This window comes from Ascaphus truei, chromosome 12, assembly GCF_040206685.1.
Source record: "Ascaphus truei isolate aAscTru1 chromosome 12, aAscTru1.hap1, whole genome shotgun sequence".
NCBI classification, from domain to species: Eukaryota; Metazoa; Chordata; class Amphibia; order Anura; family Ascaphidae; genus Ascaphus; species Ascaphus truei.
In genome coordinates, this window is record NC_134494.1 from 44,206,577 (window position 1) to 44,228,064 (window position 21,488).

A 21,488-nucleotide genomic window follows, 5' to 3' on the forward strand; every position below is an offset into this window, starting at 1 on the left:
CAGTAAAATCAAAGTAAATAACATTTTCAATTTCTCCCTCATTTATACATTGTTATTCATGATTCATATTTAATGACTTTACATTTTGTAACCATTTAAATTCTAAATGTTTTTTTTGTTTTTTTTAAATAGATAGAGAGCAGGGGCGGCCCACTCCAGTCCTCAAGGGCCATCAACAGGTCAGGTTTAAAGGATATCCCTGCTTCAGCACAGGTGGCTTAATCAGTCTCTTCTTCAGCACAGGGGGCTCAATCTTTGACTGATCCTCTGATGGAGCCACCTGTGCTGAAGCTGGGATATCTTTAAAACCTGACCTGTTGGTGGCCCTTGAGGACGGGAGATGGCCGCCCCTGGTATACAACATGAATAAAAGCTATTTGTACTCTTGCCTGATTTTGCTAGCCCTGTGTAAGGGATACCAAGCACTTGTTTCAACCTTTCCATAAAATCACAAACATATGGTTTCAACATGTTAAACTCACAATTATTGTGCCTCTACCTTTTGCTCACGATGGGTTGAATATTTTAAATCTCCACCCAGTTGTACTCATGCGCGGATAGATTTACCGTATAGAGACCAACATAATCAGTTGCCTTCTAGATCCCTTTAAGACCAACGCTAAATGGAATTACCAGCTGCACGGCTGTATCTCTTTAGGAATATCACTCCTTCCTTAACACTACTTGTGTAAGAGAGATATTGGATCCACATGGGATTTAGCGGAAATTAAAATGTAGCAACATGTACATTTCCTACTGGGGGGGCTCAGAATTCCATAGACTCTAAAGACTCCATAGAACATTCTAACGTTCCCTCTTGCTCTGGATTTCGTTCTAAGTCTACAGTGAACCCTTGTTTTTTTAGAGCGATATGAGCATTCATAAACTTCTGGAGGTATTTGGATGTGTACAGCCAGTGGTGTTTCAATACATCTTCCATCTCGTAAAACTTGGACTGCCTGGCATTCATCTTCCGGAAACGCCTGAACAGCTTGTTACCAGACTCGTTGCCTTCGCTGGCCCAGGCCCCGATAGAGCCGTCTCGTTCAATGATCTCTGGAACATGAGCTAGAGTTTTGTGAAAGTAATTGGTGATCTTTCCGTTGTATCTATACTTGAACTTTGTGGAGAGCAACTCTGCAAAGCGCTGAGAGTGGAAGCTGTATTGGCACAGCAGTTCCGGGCACTCTTTGGTTGGGCATGAAGTGCGCCACACTGGTTTCATTTTGAGATACAGGTCCATAAGCTCTCTGAGCACTACACGCCTCTCTTCACTGTGCACCAAGTCACAGACGGCCTCAACGGTCTCTTTACTCATGAGTTTCCTAGCAAAATTCCCATTCATCCTCATGATCGGCTTCAGGTTCATTTTCTTTCTCAGGTGCTTGTCGAGCGTTGCCTGCCATCTCTTTCTCTCCTCATTGGTGGCATTGGGGTTTCTGTAGACCTCCCCTATCTCCAGCTGAAATATCCTGTAAAACTCTGCTGCGTTTCCGATGTCGCAGTGCAATGCGTCGATGGTTGGGAGCGTTTCAATAAAGGGCTTCGCGGAGACGCCTTTCACACGGTCCCGCAGCTCATCTGCTGACTCGCGGAACGGATTGGCCCTCCACAGCTCGTAGCGCTCCTGGTTCTCTGTGTGGCTCCTCGTTATAGAGTGAAAAACTATGTTCTGGGAAGCCTCTAGACGAGTGGCATCGCACAGCGTACAGATATAGATAGAGCCTGACGCTTCCAGGCCTTCCACATCTCTGACGAGCTTCTCATCGTACCCCGTCCCACGAAATTCGAATTTGAAACTCCTAAGAACTCCTCCCATCTCCAGCATCAGCTCACTGGTTTTCATGGCCTCCCTTTCGGCTATGAGAGGACTCAGGATGGCAGTCAGTGTCTCGTGGTCAGATTCGTCGGCTAACATCAGACACAGAGGTTTGCAGCAGAGCTCAGAGTTTGGCTTGGTTTCTTCAAAGATTCTAACACTCCCATTGTTGTTGGCAGCAGTGATTGTCATGACTGTGAAGGAGAAGCGGACGGCCTTTTCAGGCACTGGTGGCCCACAGCCATGTTTCTCACTCACGTCTCCCATCCCGTCACACGACTCTTTAATCACCACAGTGAAGGGGCCACTCAGGTAATCGTCTACGTCTTGTGACTTCAAGCCTTCCAGGATGTCTTCCTCCATGTCTTTTAAAGTAGAGACCAGGGCTGAGTCATACCTAAACCTTTTGGAAATTGTATCCACGGGGTACTCATCCACAGAACGGCTCAACCCAGACAGTCCATCCATGATCCCAACGTCCGTACTAGTGGAAACATTTTTTAGAGGTGGGCTCCACTCAAAAAGATGATACCCCGGCAGGAGAGCCTTCTCTGCATTTCTCAGAGCGTGCAGTGGCTGAAAGATTTGCCTCCCAGTCGTGGCTTTAACCGTCCTGTACATTTTGTGGTACTGGCTGCAACTGAGGAAGGTGTTAACTCGTATGGCGAGGCAAACAGCAGGGTGAAGTCCTGCTCCTCTCCCTTCCATAATGGCTTCCAACTCATCGGCCTGCCTGTGCTCATTCCTGGCTCTCAGGGCCAGCAGAAAAAGAGTCAAGCACACAGATTTAACATCCCCTCCTTCTTCCTTGTCAGCAAAAGCTTTCACTTGCAACTTCATCTCTCTCAGACGATGCTTTTGAGCTCTCCTTGTCAGTGAGAGCAGGTGTTGTCTGGGTCGGCCGCCCTTGTTGATATGTGCATAGGCTTCTTTTCCCTTCGTCTCCTTGTGGCTGGAGATGTGATGAGAGAATTTTCCAAGGGAGATTTCCTCAACGCACTCAGGTACTAAGCACTTCAACACCAGAGAGTTTAAGACGTTTAGGTAGGATTTCACTGGGTTTGTCAGGTCGGTGGGAAAACAGGGATATCTGCAGGATGGGCAGTAGCAACCCATGAGCTTAATGTACTTAATAATGCATATCCTACAGAATAGGTGCTTGCATGGCGTTTGCACGGGGTCAGAAAGAATATGTTCACACACCTGGCAAGAGATTGATTTAATGAAGTCAGCGGGATAGTCCACCACCAGCAGATTGGTGTTGAGATGAATTTTCTTGCAGTGGCCTGTTATCTGGTGCAGAATTTTATTCTTTTTCCCAGAGGGCAAGTTGTTTTTGGTCTTCATTTTTCTTGCATACTCAGCTCCCACCTTCAGCTTTTTGGTAAGGTTGTTCAGCTGAGGTGTCCCCTTCCTTTTGCCACCGTGGTTGGCAGAGTGGCACACGTTACACGCAGCTGAATGAGGCATCCACTCCACTGCTTTGTTCCGGGGGAAATAAACCTCGCAGGAGTTATGGCTGAATTTCTGGTTCATGATACTCCAACAGTTGTAGCAGAAGCGGGTGGGGTGAACAGTGTCCAGATCACCCCTCACGTCCATCTTAAAAACCTTGGAAATGAGGTCGGGCCAGGAGGTGGCTCTCTTCTCTTTCCGTCTCAGAACCTCCTGGGTTTCACTGTCCACGGGTCCATGGACGGGGTAGCTGCGGTTCTGCTGATCTATTTTAAAGGAAGCTCCGCAGACACGGCAAAGTTGCTGCAGAGAGACTGTGTGGGATTCTCCTTCCCTTCTTTTCAACTCTGCCTCATTGTTGTCAACCACACGCATTTCCTGTGGTTTGAGATCTGTAGGTGACTGTGGTACAGAGTCCAGGCTTAGATCCTCTGAATCCACCGTGAGATCGGGGGCTGTCTTCATGGAGGAGACGTGTGACGCTTCACTTCCATCCCGACCCTCCTCAGATGGCCTCCTCTCCAGGGATCTCACCCGGAACAGCTTAAACTTCCATTCCGAGAATTTAGTAAATGGACGTTGCATTTCAGTTACCATCGGGCCCCATGGCACATTGGGCTGTGTCACCGCCATGTCCCCAGGATCTGTGTCACCTAAAGGAAATAGAAAGAGGCAAGTTACAAAAATAGTCCTACAGAAATATAGCCTATTATTATAGGATGAACATTTTACAGAATGATGATAGGAGACACATTATATATATATATATATATATATATATATATATATATATATATATATATATATATATATATATATATATATATATAAATATATATATATATATATATATATATATATATATATATATATATATGTGTGTGTGTGTGTTATAACGATAGATACATTATGTATTATATATGTATTATGTATTATATATAATACATTGTATATAGATATATATACACATTATATCAATAGAAAGATAATATCTATATATTAGATAGATAGATAGATAGATAGATAGATAGATAGATAGATAGATAGATAGATAGATAGATAGATAGATAGATAGATAGATGGTGTATATATTGTGATGTCCACACCACGTTGCAGTCTCTTTTATCCAGATCAAACGCAGGGAAACGTAGTGTTGATGCACAGGAGGGTTTATTTGCCAGGTACAAAGCAGAAACAGGGTTAACTTATAACATAAAACAGAAACAAAAACCTAACTCCTTTTCAGAGTTCTGACTAACACAGCTTAGTCCCTAACTAACAGTGGGGGAAACTAAGGTCTTTCCCCACTTTAGACACTGTACCTGCAGCTTTCCACTTGCAGTATCTCACAGGGCTGTCTGTGTGTGTGCCTTCAGATCAGCACAGCAGCAGCACAGGAACTGTCTGTGCTGTCTTTTACCTTGCAGCCCATTAATTAGGGCTCAGGTGAGAGGGAAGGGAACACACCCTGGAAGGTGCTGGGTCCTATATACCTCCCCTCAAACACCTTTTGCTTCAATATATATATATATATACACATATATTAGATCGATAGCACACACCTGATCTACAGTAATGTATCTAAGTGGGGGGCGCGAGATTCGTTGCGGGGGCGTGGGGTTTACAGAGGCCCGAACGCTTCCCTAAGGCATTTAAATTAATGCCGGGGGGGGGGAGCTGCAAGGCCTCTGTAAAGTTCTCCTTTCTTGGTTCAGATGCTCCTGGTGACGCGTCGCCATGGCAATTTGGCATCAGAAGACGCCTTGGGGTCATGTGCCATCGCGTTGCCGTGGCAATGTGACATCATGACGCCAGGACATCAGAACCAAGGTAAGCAGGGGTGGGGCGCGAGGAGAGGGCGACAGACGGCAGGGGGACACAGGGAAACATAATTGCGCTCCCCTGCATTAGATAGATAAATAGATAGATAGATAGATAGATAGATAGATAGATAGATAGATAGATAGATAGATAGATAGATAGATAGATAGATAGATAGATAGATCGATAGGTGACATTGCTTCCTCAGACTACACAACATATCCTAGTATAACTCAGAATATGGCTTCAATGTTGGCACAGAATATCCCAATGTTACGCCAGAGAGAACAATTAACATTTGTGTTATTTGAAATTATATTTTCTCAAAGATTTAGCAGGGCTGAAAATGTCAACTACACTCAATGTCCCAATTTGCTATCATTCAGTACCAAGTCAGGGGAACACAGGTCAGATTTAAATGGTGGAGGGTGATTTGAAATGTAAGCATCTCCAGAACCCCTGAGCAGTGCAGGATGAATGGACAGGAGCATCCTTCATCCTGACACATCGGGAGACTGGGGCAGCTTGGCACGTTTACAGAACCACAGGCAGCTACTATACATTACACAGCAGGAAGTACGCCTGTCCGCTCCGCACTAATCATAGTGCAGCACCTCACATACACAGAGGGCTCTGCGCTGATATATATGAGAAAGGGGTATCACAGGAGGGAGAGACAGGGAGGAGCTGTCACTGAGAGATGTTAGGGAGCACAAAAGGGGTGCGGGGGGGGGGGGGGTACAGAGAGACAAAGAGACACACATAGATACAGAGACATACAGAGAGAGAAAGGACATACAGAGAGACAGAGACACACAAATATACAGAGAGACAAAGAGACAGACAGATATACAGAGACATACAGAGACACATTCATAGAGACAAAGAGACACACAGAGACAAAAAGACACAGATACAGTGACATACATAGAAGCAAAGAGAAAAAGAGACACAGATACAGAGAGACACAGAGACAAATAAACATACAAAGAGACAGACACATATAGAGAGACAGAGGGGGTATAACTAATGGTTGACATATGATGCTGCTGCTGTTGCCAGTGCTGAGTATTACTTGGAGCTTAGTTTTATTATACAAACAAAAATTATTTACAATTACTCAAATAAAATATCTACTTTTTTTTTATATTTGAATAAACCTTCTTGAAATCCTATACAAGAAACAACAAACCTCTCATCAACCAATTTCTGCCTTCAAGCACAGTCCCACTGCTTTCTAATAGATGCTTCAAGCACAGTCCCACTGCTTTCTAATAGATGCTTCAAGCACAGTCCCACTGCTTTCTAATAGATGCTTCAAGCACAGTCCCACTGCTTTCTAATAGATGCTTCAAGCACAGTCCCACTGCTTTCTAATAGATGCTTCAAGCACAGTCCCACTGCTTTCTAATAGATGCTTCAAGCACAGTCCCACTGCTTTCTAATAGATGCTTCAAGCACAGTACCACTGCTTTCTAATAGATGCTTCAAGCACAGTCCCACTGCTTTCTAAGGCTTAGGACATGGTGATAAGAAGAGCGCTGGGCAGCGCTGACGCTCATGCTCTCCTGCTCAAGCAGGAGATTTTTCGTGTCCCTGCATGAGCGTCAGTGTGCGCACTTGTGTGCCGGGTGGAAGGCGGGCGGGAGGCGGGGCTAGGGCGCCACGTCACGGTGCAGACGTCACGGACTGCCATTGGCTTCTGGCAGTCACGTGACCGGCCCTGCGCTTCCCTCAGCGGGAAAACTAAAATTGAACTGTCGGCTGAAATTCCCAACGCCTCCGCACGCCTGCGGAAGCGCCGTCTAAAGCCGCGCTGATAGGGATAATGTTTCCTTTCAGCGCGGCTTAGCGCACCTCAGCACGGTCTTTTTGACCATAGATACTTCAAGCACAGACCACTGCTTTCTAATAGATACTTCAAGCACAGTACCACTGCTTTCTAATAGATATTTCAAGCACAGTCCCACTGCTTTCTAATATATACTTCAAGCACAGTACCACTGCTTTCTAATACAGTGTTTCCCAACGCCAGTCCTCAGGGAACCCCAACAGGTCAGGTCTTAAGGATATCCCTGCTCCAGCACAGGCGGGTCAGTCAGCGGCTCGGTCATTTTGACTGACCCACCTGTGCTGGAGCAGGGATATCCTTAAGACCTGGCCTGTTGGGGTTCCCTGAGGACTGGAGTTGGGAAACACTGTTCTAATAGATACTTCCTGCACAGTACCACTGCTGTCTAATAGAGAGGGGGAGCGGTGACTCCTAGTCAGTGATCTCAGAAGCCCCTTCCAAGTGCTGGAGAAGAATTCAGCGCCATTCCAAATAATTATACGCAAATCCTCTCCGATGCATGGCCGGGACCTTACCGCATCTGGACGCGTCGTGCCTTATTCATAGGGGCTATTCATTAAGCTGTGATAGTGCCGATCTAGACACTATTCCAGTTTAAAGAACAGACCCTATAGTTTTATTAAACATCCTGAGATGGGAACTGTGTATCATAAACTCTTAACACCGCAGAACATGCGACTAATAACTGATATCGCACATTACAAAGGCTTCCTATACAGTAAGTATAAAGGCTCCCTATACAGTAAGTACACAGGCTTCCTATACAGTAAGTATAAAGGCTCCCTATACAGTAAGTACACAGGCTCCCTATACGGTAAGTACAAAGGCTCCCTATACGGTAAGTACAAAGGCTCCCTATACAGTAAGTACAAAGGCTCCCTATACAGTAAGTACACAGGCTCCCTATACGGTAAGTACAAATGCTCCCCATATGGTAAGTACACAGGCTCCCTATACAGTAAGTACACAGGCTCCCTATACGGTAAGTACAAAGGCTCCCTATACGGTAAGTACAAAGGCTCCCTATACGGTAACTACAAAGGCTCCCCATACGGTAAGTACAAAGGCTCCCTATACAGTAAGTACAAAGGCTCCCTATACAGTAAGAACAAAGGCTCCCTATACAGTAAGAATAAAGGCTCCCTATACAGTAAGTACAAAGGCTCCCTATACAGTAAGAACAAAGGCTTCCTATACGGTAAGTACAAAGGCTCCCTATACAGTAAGTGCAAAGGCTCCCTATACGGTAAGTACACAGGCTCCCTATACGGTAAGTACAAAGGCTCCCTATACAGTAAGTACAAAGGCTCCCTATACAGTAAGAACAAAGGCTCCCTATACAGTAAGTACAAAGGCTCCCTATACGGTAAGTACAAAGGCTCCCTATACGGTAAGTACAAAGGCTCCCTATACAGTAAATACAAAGGCTCCCTATACAGTAAGTACAAAGGCTCCCTATACAGTAAGAACAAAGGCTCCCTATACAGTAAGTACAAAGGCTCCCTATACAGTAAGTACAAAGGCTCCCTATACAGTAAGAACAAAGGCTTCCTATACGGTAAGTACAAAGGCTCCCTATACAGTAAGTGCAAAGGCTCCCTATACGGTAAGTACACAGGCTCCCTATACGGTAAGTACAAAGGCTCCCTATACAGTAAGTACAAAGGCTCCCTATACAGTAAGAACAAAGGCTCCCTATACAGTAAGTACAAAGGCTCCCTATACGGTAAGTACAAAGGCTCCCTATACGGTAAGTACAAAGGCTCCCTATACAGTAAATACAAAGGCTCCCTATACAGTAAGTACAAAGGCTCCCTATACAGTAAGAACAAAGGCTCCCTATACAGTAAGTACAAAGGCTCCCTATACAGTAAGTAAACTTCAGAGCTTGTGAATCGCTGGCTATGGAAGATCTGGAGAGAGACGCCCAGAGCCCGCGTGTGTTGCATGAAATGCAAGTCGGTCCTGTAGGAGTGTTAGGACTGTTGTTCTGGTCGTGCTGGACAGAGGTTCTTCCAAGTAACCCCTATGGAAGTCCTATAACCTCTGCAGCTTTACCACACACAACTTGCTCTATCATAGGTACAACTGGTCTTACAGCGGCCAATATCATGCAGTGCACCCGCTAATTAGGTACAGCTGGAGAGTATGCAAATTACTCATGATTATTGCTGATTATTGCACTGCTACAAGTGCAATCCCACACAGGCCAGTTGAATTTCATAGCCCCCCCATTCCCTCCTCCCCCCCCCCCTTATCAGAGAACCAATAAAGATAAGGGCAGGCTGTAAGAACACTCGCTGGTCACACAATGACATCACACAGTGACATCACACAAAAGGGGTCAGCCAGAGGAAATCAAACCCATCCCAACTCTCACTTTAAATAATAAATTAAATGTACTTATAGGTGTCAGATTTGGATAAAAAAGGGTATCAACAACCTAGATGAGACCCCTTAAACATGTCACTGGGATTGGTTCACTTTGTCCTAGGAGGGATTGCCCCTTTAAACAGCATCTGGAATTTCCACCAGAACCTCTTTATAGAGAGTTTGCTAGTCAAAAACTGGGGACATGTTGGGGTTAAGTTAGGACCTTCCTAATAAATTCAAGACGGACTCCACTAAGTGAAGGACTCATTGCCAACCCTATTTGGAATTTAAAGGGTTAAATATGCCCTGTTGCGCCTGCTGTCTCCTTGTCACAAAAAGCTCTGAGAATGACTGGACCTTCCAATCCCCAGTGTTAGCAGCACTCGCACATCACTCACACATCCCCAGTGTTAGCAGCACTCACATCCCCAGTGTTAGCAGCACTCACACATCCCCAGTGTTAGCAGCACTCACACATCACTCACACATCCCCAGTGTTAGCAGCACTCACATCCCCAGTGTTAGCAGCACTCACACATCCCCAGTGTTAGCCGCACTCACACATCCCCAGTGTTAGCAGCACTCACACACCCCCAGGGTTAGCAGCACTCACACACCCCCAGTGTTAGCAGCACTCACACATCACTCACACCCCCCCACTGTTAGCAGCACTCACACATCACTCACACATCCCCAGTGTTAGCAGCACTCACATCCCCAGTGTTAGCAGCACTCACATATCCCCAGTGTTAGCCGCACTCACACACCCCCAGGGTTAGCAGCACTCACACACCCCCAGTGTTAGCAGCACTCACACATCACTCACACCCCCCCACTGTTAGCAGCACTCACACATCCCCAGTGTTAGCAGCACTCACACATCACTCACACACACCCAGTGTTAGCAGCACTCACACATCACTCACACACCCCAGTGTTAGCAGCACTCACACATCACTCACACCCCCCAGTGTTAGCAGCACTCACACATCACTCACACCCCCAGTGTTAGCAGCACTCACACATCACTCACACCCCCCAGTGTTAGCAGCACTCACACATCACTCACACCCCCCAGTGTTAGCAGCACTCACATATCCCCAGTGTTAGCAGCACTCAAACATCCCCAGTGTTAGCAGCACTCACACATCACTCACACACCCCAGTGTTAGCAGCACACACATCCCCAGTGTTAGCAGCACTCACACATCCCCAGTGTTAGCAGCACTCACACATCCCCAGTGTTAGCAGCACTCACACATCACTCCACCCCCCAGTGTTAGCAGCACTCACACATCCCAAGTGTTAGCAGCACTCACACATCCCCAGTGTTAGCAGCACTCACACACCCCCAGTGTTAGCAGCACTCACACACCCCCAGTGTTAGCAGCACTCACACACCCCCAGTGTTAGCAGCACTCACACATCCCCAGTGTTAGCAGCACTCACACATCCCCAGTGTTAGCAGCACTCACACATCACTCACACAACCCCAGTGTTAGCATCACTCACACATCACTCACACATCCCCAGTGTTAGCAGCACTCACACATCACTCACACATCCCCAGTGTTAGCAGCACTCACACATCACTCACACCCCCCAGTGTTAGCAGCACTCACATATCCCCAGTGTTAGCAGCACTCACACACCCCCAGTGTTAGCAGCACTCAGACACCCCCAGTGTTAGCAGCACTCACACACCCCCAGTGTTAGCAGCACTCAGACACCCCCAGTGTTAGCAGCACTCACACACCCCCAGTGTTAGCAGCACTCACACATCCCCAGTGTTAGCAGCACTCACACATCACTCACACAACCCCAGTGTTAGCATCACTCACACATCACTCACACATCCCCAGTGTTAGCAGCACTCACACATCACTCACACATCCCCAGTGTTAGCAGCACTCACACATCACTCACACCCCCCAGTGTTAGCAGCACTCACATACCCCCAGGGTTAGCAGCAATCACATCCTCAGTGTTAGCAGCACTCACACATCACTCAAACACCCCCAGTGTTAGCAGCACTCACACATCCCCAGTGTTAGCAGCACTCACACATCCCCAGTGTTAGCAGCACTCACACATCACTCACACACCCCCAGTGTTAGCAGCACTCACACATCACTTACACACCCCCAGTGTTAGCAGCACTCACACATCACTCACCCCCCTCCCCCAGTATTAGCAGCACTCACACATCACTCACCCCCCTCCCCCAGTGTTAGCAGCACTCACATCACTCACTCACCCCTCCCCCCAGTGTTAGCAGCACTCACACATCCCAGGACTCTGAAACACGCCCAAGTCGGGCCACTAACACATCATGTAATGACCATGATGAATAATGAGGCGAGCACACTACCTGCGCCAGCCTGTCACTGCTTCTCACACAGACGTGCCAGTCACATGCCCAGCTTTGGATAATGAGCACCTTCCTTCTCTGCCTGGGAGAAGCACCTGTGCCCTTATTTATCATGCCAGGGTGCAAACCACAGCTCCCTGGCAACCAATAGGAGAGAGGTGACCCCTCATACCCCACCTCTCCCCCCTGCCCAGCCCCCCTGGGTGCACCTGCCAGTGTGGTGATGTTTTGTTCTGCAGCGTGGCTAACTCACGTAGCGTCGCGGAGCAGCGAGCAGCTGGGACAGCACAGGCACAGCTGTGTTATTCTGCGCCACTTCAAAACACACCGTGTTTTCTGTTTTTGTGGGTCAAACTAACTGCCGACATGCCCCGGTGGGTGCCAGGACAAACAGCTCCCACCCCTTCCCTGCCAGAGCAGCGTGCTGCAGGGGAGCAGTGACACACATTTGCAGTTAAATGAAATCTCTCTTGTTTTGTGTTTATTTAAACTGTGTATTTTTTTATCTGATATTCTTTATTCCCGTGTTATAAGGACACACTGACAGAAATAATGCATACACAGAATAATAACCAGGTAACAGCACCAGACTATTATCATCTAATCCAATGTAGCCCTCTTTCTCCTCCCCCCTAAGTGAGATTGGGGTGGGTGGTGTATCTGACTACTTCTCAGTGTGGTGCGATACCTGTTTGGCAACAAGGAGCGCTGAGCTTCCGCAACGGGGAACCTGGGGTATGTGTATTATGAGTAACCCTGTACTCGGTGCAGCGCCTCCACCTGCGATGGTTCCCAGCAAACCGGGAATTGTTCCTCGCAGGACACATACGAATAACCAGCACACCGTTTGTATAATAACCAACACCTTTACTTGTGCACACATGAACCATATAACAGCAACAGAATAACGGGTGTCCCTCTAATAGGAGACACTAACTGAGGCGTCTCACAGGACACTCCCCCCTACACCGGGTGATCCCACCCCGTGTCCAATGATCCCCACACATTGTCCCGCACTCTTTCAGAGAGAGGATATGTGTGACTGCGCAGTCACTGATGAAACTAATTGGATTGTTGGTGCACTTGTGGATAAGGGGGTTACCTGCCGAGCACTCCAGTGCTCGTGCCTGCAACGGGCTTCACAAAGGATCAGACGAGTTCCTTCATGACATCCAGGATCCACCGCCTGGGGTGATCCCACCAGGATGGCCTCTGCAGCCACAACAAGGATATGTGCCCAACCTTCAGAACGGACACACAGCGTCTGCGGAGTCCCTAACTAACTCTATGAACTGTGATGATGCTCGCTGTACTATAGGCCGTCCCTACAGCACAGCAACCTTGAATAGCTTTAGGGGAAAACTCCTATGGGCCTACGGGGAACCTGTCCTATGCAAGTGGGTCCTTGACCCCCTGCACCCACACTACCTCTTCCCGTACCGCCCGAGTCCCCTCTGCCTCACTCCTACCTAACCCTTCCAACCCCTGCAGCAACGTACTGCAACCTTGCACGGTGCCCACTTGTCAGCCCTCACAGCACTGACCGCTGTGACCTGACAAGAGTGCACACCACGAACCTAAGGGCAGGGTCCCTAACTTGGGGCCGTCCCTTATCACTTACCCACTAACCTGGTGGGGGGTTGGGGCCTACCTGAGACCTGGGGGAACCTTACCTGGTGCAAGAGATTCACTTGGTCCCTACACCCTTCCTTCCCCTTCTTGCTCCCAGCTCAAACTGAACTGCGTACTACCAGCCCGCGGAATGTATCTTTATCCCTGCCTGGGAATCCTTGGCCCTCATTGGCCACTATCAGGCACCTGGTGTCTCCCTCGCTATGCCCCATGGGATTTGTAGTCCTGGGGATCCTGTCTGAGCATTGAGGCCGCGTGCGCAATTCTCCTGCGCATGCGCGAACACCTAATGGCTGCCGCAACCTTTCCCTGCCTGTTCCCGCACTCGCGCGACTTCTCCCTGGCTCCTGTGAGCTTTCTGCACATGCGCGAATATTTGCAATGGCGGCCCCCGCTAGCCGGGTGCGCCGCCGAGCCTCCCAAGGCTCTCACAGCTCCCTGCTCCGGCCCCCACCTTTGGAAGCAGCCGGCGGGTCTGTCGCTGGCTCCGGCGGCACCCGCGACCGCGCTGTCCCAAAGGAGGAGGTCTCTAGGAGCCGCTGGAGACCAGGGCTACACAAAGAAAAGAAAGAAAAATCAAGGACAAATCATACATATAGAATATCCGAAGTCTGTATAGTTGGCGCAATCCCTTAAACCCCACAAACCTATACATGAAATGTCTGTAAATATAACTAGACATGAGCAAAGCAGTCCAAATCTTCCCCCCCCCCCCCCCCCCAAAAAAAAAATCCGTTGGCGGATTGGGCACTAAACAATCCATCTGCATCAAACCAAATCCGCCATTGGATAAAATCCAGATTGATTTGTAAGATTCTGATCCACACACCCCAAAATCGGTGGCCGGATTATAAAAAAAATCACATGTGGATTAAACCACGGAGTGAGAGAGAGATATCCCCCCCCCCCCCACGGATTAATCCATGTCTGGATTTTTAACAATCTGGCCACGGATTTCGTATCGCGCTCTAACATAAAATAAAAATTCCCAAACTGCGGATTTGCCATTTTGAGACCGACCCACCGGGCGATCCGAGGCGGGTCCAAATCTGCCCCAAAAATCGACCTTCCCTACATATAACGCTGAACCTCTGTTGATATAACGTGTAACAATGTATTGCCAAAATAACTCTGTGCTTGGAGCACATCTGCAGCATCCTGACTTGACCCTCAAAGTCAGGGGTGACCAACGCCAATCCTCAAGGGCCAACGGATTCTGGGGCTCAAGAGTGTTCCAACGGAAGGGCGAGGCGACAATATTCAAAACAATGTTGTCTCAATAATTGTCTCCTAAAAGTATATATCATGAGGCATCCCAATCAGGTCCATATATTCTTTGAATAAACAGTCTGGGGGCTTCCAAATAGAGATAGCATCTTCCTGGCGCCCCTCTCCAGGTTCTCAGAAGGTTGCCAGATTTAAGTTTTTATAATACGGGACGCCGAAATCCAGTGTGAAAGTGTGACGTCACAATGAGGGTTAAATTATTTGCAAACGCTCCGAGCTGAATGCTATCTCCCGCGCGACTGCTGTATTCTTCGGGTTTTATCACCTCCGCGCTTGGTCGGGCGGGGAAAGACGCGCGCTGACCTGATGAGTAACGGTGGGGAAGGAAGTAACGGCTCTAGGGTTGAGGGTCAGGGTATTAGGAGATGACCAAGCAGTGTCCTAACTTTATTATTTGAATAATTTAGTACGGTAACTATTGGAAAAGGGAACTATTAAACTCACGCAGAAATCTGACGTTTTTATGACGGATGTCCTTACCGTAATTGTGAGATCGGACATTTCACGCCAAGGCGCTAAAATACAGGACAATTCTGCGTCCCGACAGACCTTTCTGGGACAACAGGAGAATGCAATGAAATAAGGGAGTATCCCATATACAGTATATGGGACGCCTGCCAACCCTATTTTCAGCATATCCCTGCTGCAGCATAGGTGGCTCAATCAGTGGCTCAGTTAAAGACTGAATCCCCTGTGCTGAAGCAGGGATAACTTGAAAACCTGACCTGTTGTTGGTCCTTGAGGGCTGGAGTTGCCCACCCCTGAGTTACATCACGGGGCACTCAAGGGGTTAAACACCTTTTTTTTATATAATGTAAACAATCCTATTTAGATCTAGTTTCTCCTCATAGGTTAAACCTTCCAAGTCTTTATTCCATTGGTGGCTATTCTCTATCCCTGGGTCTCAGGACACACAAACTGGGGGCAGATTCTAACAATACGTGACGGCAAAATACAGTAAAAACACTCCTTGTGAGCACCTTCACCACTCAGACAGGTCCCCAAGCCTGCCTTTCCCATTAACCCTTAGCATGCAATGCTTCCACTGCAGCCCGGGATTCTGGGTAATGATATGCAAATGAGCACTCACAGTGCGTCACTTTTTGCTTATCCATTTTAACACGGATCCCTATAAGCGGATACCGGCCGTTCTGAGACATGGGAATGGGCTCATACGGGGTGTTTGTATTTCATGTACGCTGGGTGGCTTTTGTCACGTTTTGTATTTACCGTAACTAACTTTGCGTACCAAGAATACCTGGCAAATCAGGCCACCCTTAATCCCTATTTGTGTGTGATCCTATTTAGGGAAAACCTCTATGCTCTGTATCCACAATGCCCTGTAATATGTTACGCTTGTGCAAGACTTTATGATATGGCTTAATGATGGGCTTCCTGGCTCTATACTTCTTAGCCGAGTCCCATGGCTTAATGATGGGCTTCCTGGCTCTATACTTCTTAGCCGAGTCCCATGGCTTAGTGATGGGCTTCCTGGCCCTATACTTCTTAGCCGAGTCCCATGGCTTAATGATGGGCTTCCTGGCTCTATACTTCTTAGCCGAGTCCCATGGCTTAATGATGGGCTTCCTGGCTCTATACTTCTTAGCCAAGTCCCATGGCTTAATGATGGGCTTCCTGGCCCTATACTTCTTAGCCGAGTCCCATGGCTTAATGATGGGCTTCCTGGCTCTATACTTCTTAGCCGATTCCCATGGCTTAGTGATGGGCCTGGCTCTATATTTCTTAGCCGAGTCCCATCGCTTAGTGATGGGCTTCCTGGCTCTATACTTCTTAGCCGAGTCCCATGGCTTAATGATGGGCTTCCTGGTTCTATACTTCTTAGCCGAGTTCCATGGCTTAATGATGGGCTTCCTGGCTCTATACTTCTTAGCCGAGTCCCATGGCTTAATGATGGGCTTCCTGGTTCTATACTTCTTAGCCGAGTCCCATGGCTTAATGATGGGCTTCCTGGTTCTATACTTCTTAGCCGAGTCCCATGGCTTAATGATGGGCTTCCTGGCTCTATACTTCTTAGCCGAGTCCCATGGCTTAATGATGGGCTTCCTGGTTCTATACTTCTTAGCCGAGTCCCATGGCTTAATGATGGGCTTCCTGGTTCTATACTTCTTAGCCGAGTCCCATGGCTTAATGATGGGCTTCCTGGCTCTATACTTCTTAGCCGAGTCCCATGGCTTAATGATGGGCTTCCTGGCTCTATACTTCTTAGCCGAGTCCCATAGCTTAATGATGGGCTTCCTGGCTCTATACTTCTTAGCCGAGTCCCATAGCTTAATGATGGGCTTCCTGGCCCTATACTTCTTAGCCGAGTCCCATGGCTTAGTGATGGGCTTCCTGGCTCTATACTTCTTAGCCGAGTCCCATGGCTTAATGATGGTCTTCCTGGCTCTATACTTCTTAGCCGAGTCCCATGGCTTAATGATGGGCTTCCTGGCTCTATACTTCTTAGCCAAGTCCTGTATGTCCCAGCTGCTCCAAGCATCAGGTTGTAGAGTAAGGAAGACATCACCTGTAAAGTTATTTCAATGTACGTTCTGACTGAATACCTTTCATTGATTTCTATGCTGCGGGCGCCACCATGTGTAATAAATATGTATTTTTCACATCTTTGTTATGAAGATATTTGTATGAACCCTCTTCGTTATATTGTTGCAGTTTGTACTGTATATTCTAACTTGTTATAAGAAAACCAAAACACTGAATTAAAATGTTTTTAAGCCCTTTGGTCTAGCTGAGGAATACAAGGCATTCTCAAAATTAAAATGTAGCTATGATCATATTCTAATATTAATAGTAGCAAAAAAATAATACCACTAATAATAATTATAAATAAATATAATAATTATGATAATAAAAGACGCATGGAAAAAAGCCTGTGATTCATGCAGAATATGTAATTAGTCATTATTCATGCATCTTCCAAATTGTCTTCCAGCTTTGGGTGGTTTTGAAGTTTGAAGAAATAAAGACTTGCAGTTACGGAGATTAAGCACTAGATGGCACCACACGCCTTTCCGTAACCCATAGAATTCTTCTTACACAGTTTTTCTTTGTATTTGTTGCTGGTTCCACCTTTAGGGCCGAGCTCATGGTGGCGGCGCGGGTGCGCGCCACTGCGTGGACTCCTGCAGCCCAGCGATGTGTGCACTAGGCTGCAGGAGATTGGGGAGGCGATTGGGGGCGGGGCGAACGGGTCACGGACGCGTCACGGACGCGTCACGGACGCGTCGCGGAGCTGGTTCGCCCTCATTGGCTGAACCAGCTCACGGGACTCTGACGTCAAGCGACTGCAGCCCGAAATCACAAATTGGCCAAAATGTAGCAGCGTTGGCGTGCTACAGCGCCGGGGGCACTTGAGGAACTGCAATAGGAAATCAGGCAAGAGTTCCGAAAGTGCAAGTGCGCGCACACAGCAACGCCCCCACCATGAGCGCAGCCCAATGGAGCAACCCGAGAGTTCCTAATAGATGAAAATGGAGTGTACAGAGCTAATCAACCCTCATGGGTCTCTTCTTCACAAATACAGAGCTTTCCAAACCTCACTGGTCTCTTCTTCAAAACTACAGAGCTTTCCAGACCTCACTGGTCTCTTCTTCACAAATACAGAGCTTTCCAAATGTCACAGGTCTCTTCTTCACAAATACAGGGCTTTCCAAACCTCACATGTCTCTTCTTCACAAATACAGGGCTTTCCAAACCACACAGGTCTCTTCTTCACAAATACAGAGCTTTCCAAACCTCACAGGTCTCTTCTTCACAAATACAGAGCTTTCCAAACCTCACAGGTCTCTTCTTCACAAATACAGGGCTTTCCAAACCACACAGGTCTCTTCTTCACAAATACAGAGCTTTCCAAACCTCACAGGTCTCTTCTTTGTGTGTACAGAGCTAATCAATCCTCACAGGTGTAGCCCTGTTTCCCCCTAAACAAAGAGGCTACTGGTGCTGCCTTCACCTGTTGGCTCACTGGAAGCCTAAGCCTCCGCCACGGAGAGCACGGGGTGATATAATAGTAGTATTGGTGCAGCGCCTCCACCTGAGAGGGATCCCAACGTAGTAGGAGGAGCTCCTCACAGGACCCAATGACAATAATCACACGCAGTGTAAAATAACAATACCTTTACTGGCAACATATACATCTTAACGTACTACTAATGGCCAACCAGATACAGCTACCCGCCAAGCCTCACATGGCTGTAACCCCACCGCCGTGTCCCAAGAGTCCCACACCCAACCCCAATGTGTGAGACAGCGCTGCCCACTAGGTGATGTGAAACAATGGTTGGTGCCCTTGGTGTATAGGTACCTGCCGGGTGTTCCAGCACCCGGGCACGCCGACTGGTAGCTGTGCAGGATCGCTGTTCCAGCGATGGTGTCTGCCTCTGTGATGGGTCCTCCTCCGTGATGGGTCCTCCTCCGTGATGGGTCCTCCTCCGTGATGGGTCCTCCTCCGTGATGGGTCTGCCTCTGTGATGGGTCCTCCTCCGTGATAGGTCCTCCTCCGTGATGGGTCCTCCTCCGTGTGGGTGGTATCCAGATGGAGAGTCCTACATACAGATAGTCTCTATATGTCTTGAAGAGTGATCTGGTCCCAGACCATTATCTTCAGGGTTGCGCAGCGTTGTAGCTGTGTCCCTGAACTCAAGCAGCTAATGGGGCAGTGTCAATCTTAATATGAGAGTCGGGCCTAGCTGGGACCTATAGGGGGTCTCTGGCCTAGTGCAGGGGCCACAGACGCCCTGCACATACAACCTACCCTGTCTGTCTCCCAGCTCCGACTAACGTGGTCCCAGCGCGCAAAATGTATCAATCTCTTGGAACAAGGGATTGCTGCAGCCCTATTGGCTGGTTCCCTGCACCTGACCAACTACCCCTGTGCATTGTGGGGCTTGTAGTCCCCGCGGAGCCTTGTGTGGATAATGGCCACCTCTTGAGTACTGCACTGCGCATGCGCGACTCTGTAATGGCTGCCGCAACTCCCAGCACCTAACTGTGCATGCGCGACTCACTGCGCATGCGCGCACATAAGCAATATGGCGGCGCCCTGAGCTCTCGCTCCACACGGAGCTCCGGCGATGCCCTCGCCCTGTTCAACCTCCCGGCCCATCCCTCGCATCAGCGGAGGTTAGGGGGGGGAAATGGAAAACCCGGAGGGGACCTGGTTACACAAGTCTCATCTTCACAAGTACAGAACATTCCAAACCTCACAGGTCTCTTTTTCACATATACAAAGCTTTCCCAACCTCACAGGTCTCTTCTTCACGTGAACAGAGCTTTCGCAACCTCACAGGTCTCTTCTTCACGTGTACAGAGTTTTCCCAACCTCACGTCTCTTCTTCACTTGTACAGAACTTTCCAAACCTCACAGGTCTCTTCTTCACATGTACAGAGCTAATCAAACCTCACAGTTCTCTTTTTCACTTGTACAGTGATCTCCAAATTTTACAGGTCTCTTCTTCACATGTACAGAGCTAATAGAACCTCACAAGTCTCTTCTTCACGTGTACAGAGCTATCCAAACATCACAGGTCTCTTCTTCACATGTACAGAGCAAATAAACCACACAGGTCTCTTTTTCACATGTACAGAGCAAATCAAACCTCACAGGTCTCTTCTTCACAAGTACAGAACTTTCCAAACCTCACATGTGTATATGTATGCATGATACGGATATCATCTATGCATGTGTATATAAGATATGGATATAATACATACATGTGTAAACATATGTGAAATATTACATAATATAATCATGTGTAAATGATTTTTAGATACAGCTATGATATATTCATGTGTATATAAGATACGGATATAATATATATGTGTATATGTATAGGGAAAGAAGAAGAGAGAGCGCATGCCCCATAGCGTAAAATAGTACATTTATTGATGGGGAAAGGAAGGGGAGGGGAAAGAATATCTCTCACAAGGGTATATAAAAAATAGGCAATTTGTGAATAAATATCACCGCCAGCCAGATGTCTCCGCGTCAGATCCACTTAACGGATCGGAACAAGCCACGGCCCGCTGGAGAGCTGGAAACACCTTTAAATGTCCACAAAGATCCGTATTCAGCCTCAGAAAAAAGCTTCCTGCAATGTAAAGTCACCGATCCGGTCCGCGTGTGGTCGGGCCTGATCACACGCTGCGTGATGATGTAGTGTCACTGCGTAATGACGCACCCTGACGCGTTTCGTTGCACACGGGCGACTTTCTCAACGGGCCCCCCCATCAATAAATGTACCTCTAGGTCTTAATTGGATGTGGTTAATCCTCCTGAGAGCTGCCTGAGACCCCCTTACCGGAATTAATTATCTAGAATCTGATGGACTTTTTCTATAGGACTGGTTCTTATATCTTTTCTTTCATTAATATTGTTTGTTGCTAGAATATTAGCTCTATAAATAAGTGTATTTATCACCGATTTATATTGTTAGTCACAGATTTACCTTATTTTGTGGTATTTTATTAATTTTACTCATTATCACTTAATTTATTAATTTATATATTTTAATATCACTATATCACTTTATTGTGTTTGGCGCTACTTTATATGTTGTATGTGTATATGTATGTAAAATATGGATATACTATACATGTGTATGTAAGATACGGATAGAATCTATAAATGTATATGTGTTTGTAAGAGACGGATACAATATATACATGTGTATGTAAGAGACGGATACAATATATACATGTGTATGTAAGAGACGGATACAATATATATACATGTGTATGTAAGAGACGGATACAATATATACATGTGTATGTAAGAGACGGATACAATATATACATGTGTATGTAAGAGACGGATACAATATATATACATGTGTATGTAAGAGACGGATACAATATAT

General features: G+C 47.3%; 1 protein-coding gene across 1 annotated transcript; it reads right to left on the reverse strand.

Annotated features, from left to right (window-relative positions):
• Positions 1-314: 314 nt before the first annotated feature.
• On the reverse strand, positions 315-11,760 carry RAG1 (recombination activating 1). Its single transcript, XM_075567548.1, has 2 exons — positions 11,692-11,760; positions 315-3,927 (listed from the first exon to the last, which is right to left on the reverse strand). Exon 2 carries the CDS (start codon positions 3,905-3,907, stop codon positions 767-769), a length of 3,141 nt encoding a protein of 1,046 aa, XP_075423663.1. The 5' UTR covers positions 3,908-3,927; positions 11,692-11,760; the 3' UTR covers positions 315-766.
• Between the last annotated feature and the right edge of the window lie 9,728 nt (positions 11,761-21,488).

Bases quoted from the DNA above. Each gene is read 5' to 3' on its own strand.
- RAG1 (XM_075567548.1), bottom strand. From the start codon at position 3,907: ATGGCGGTGACACAGCCCAATGTGCCATGGGGCCCGATGGTAACTGAA.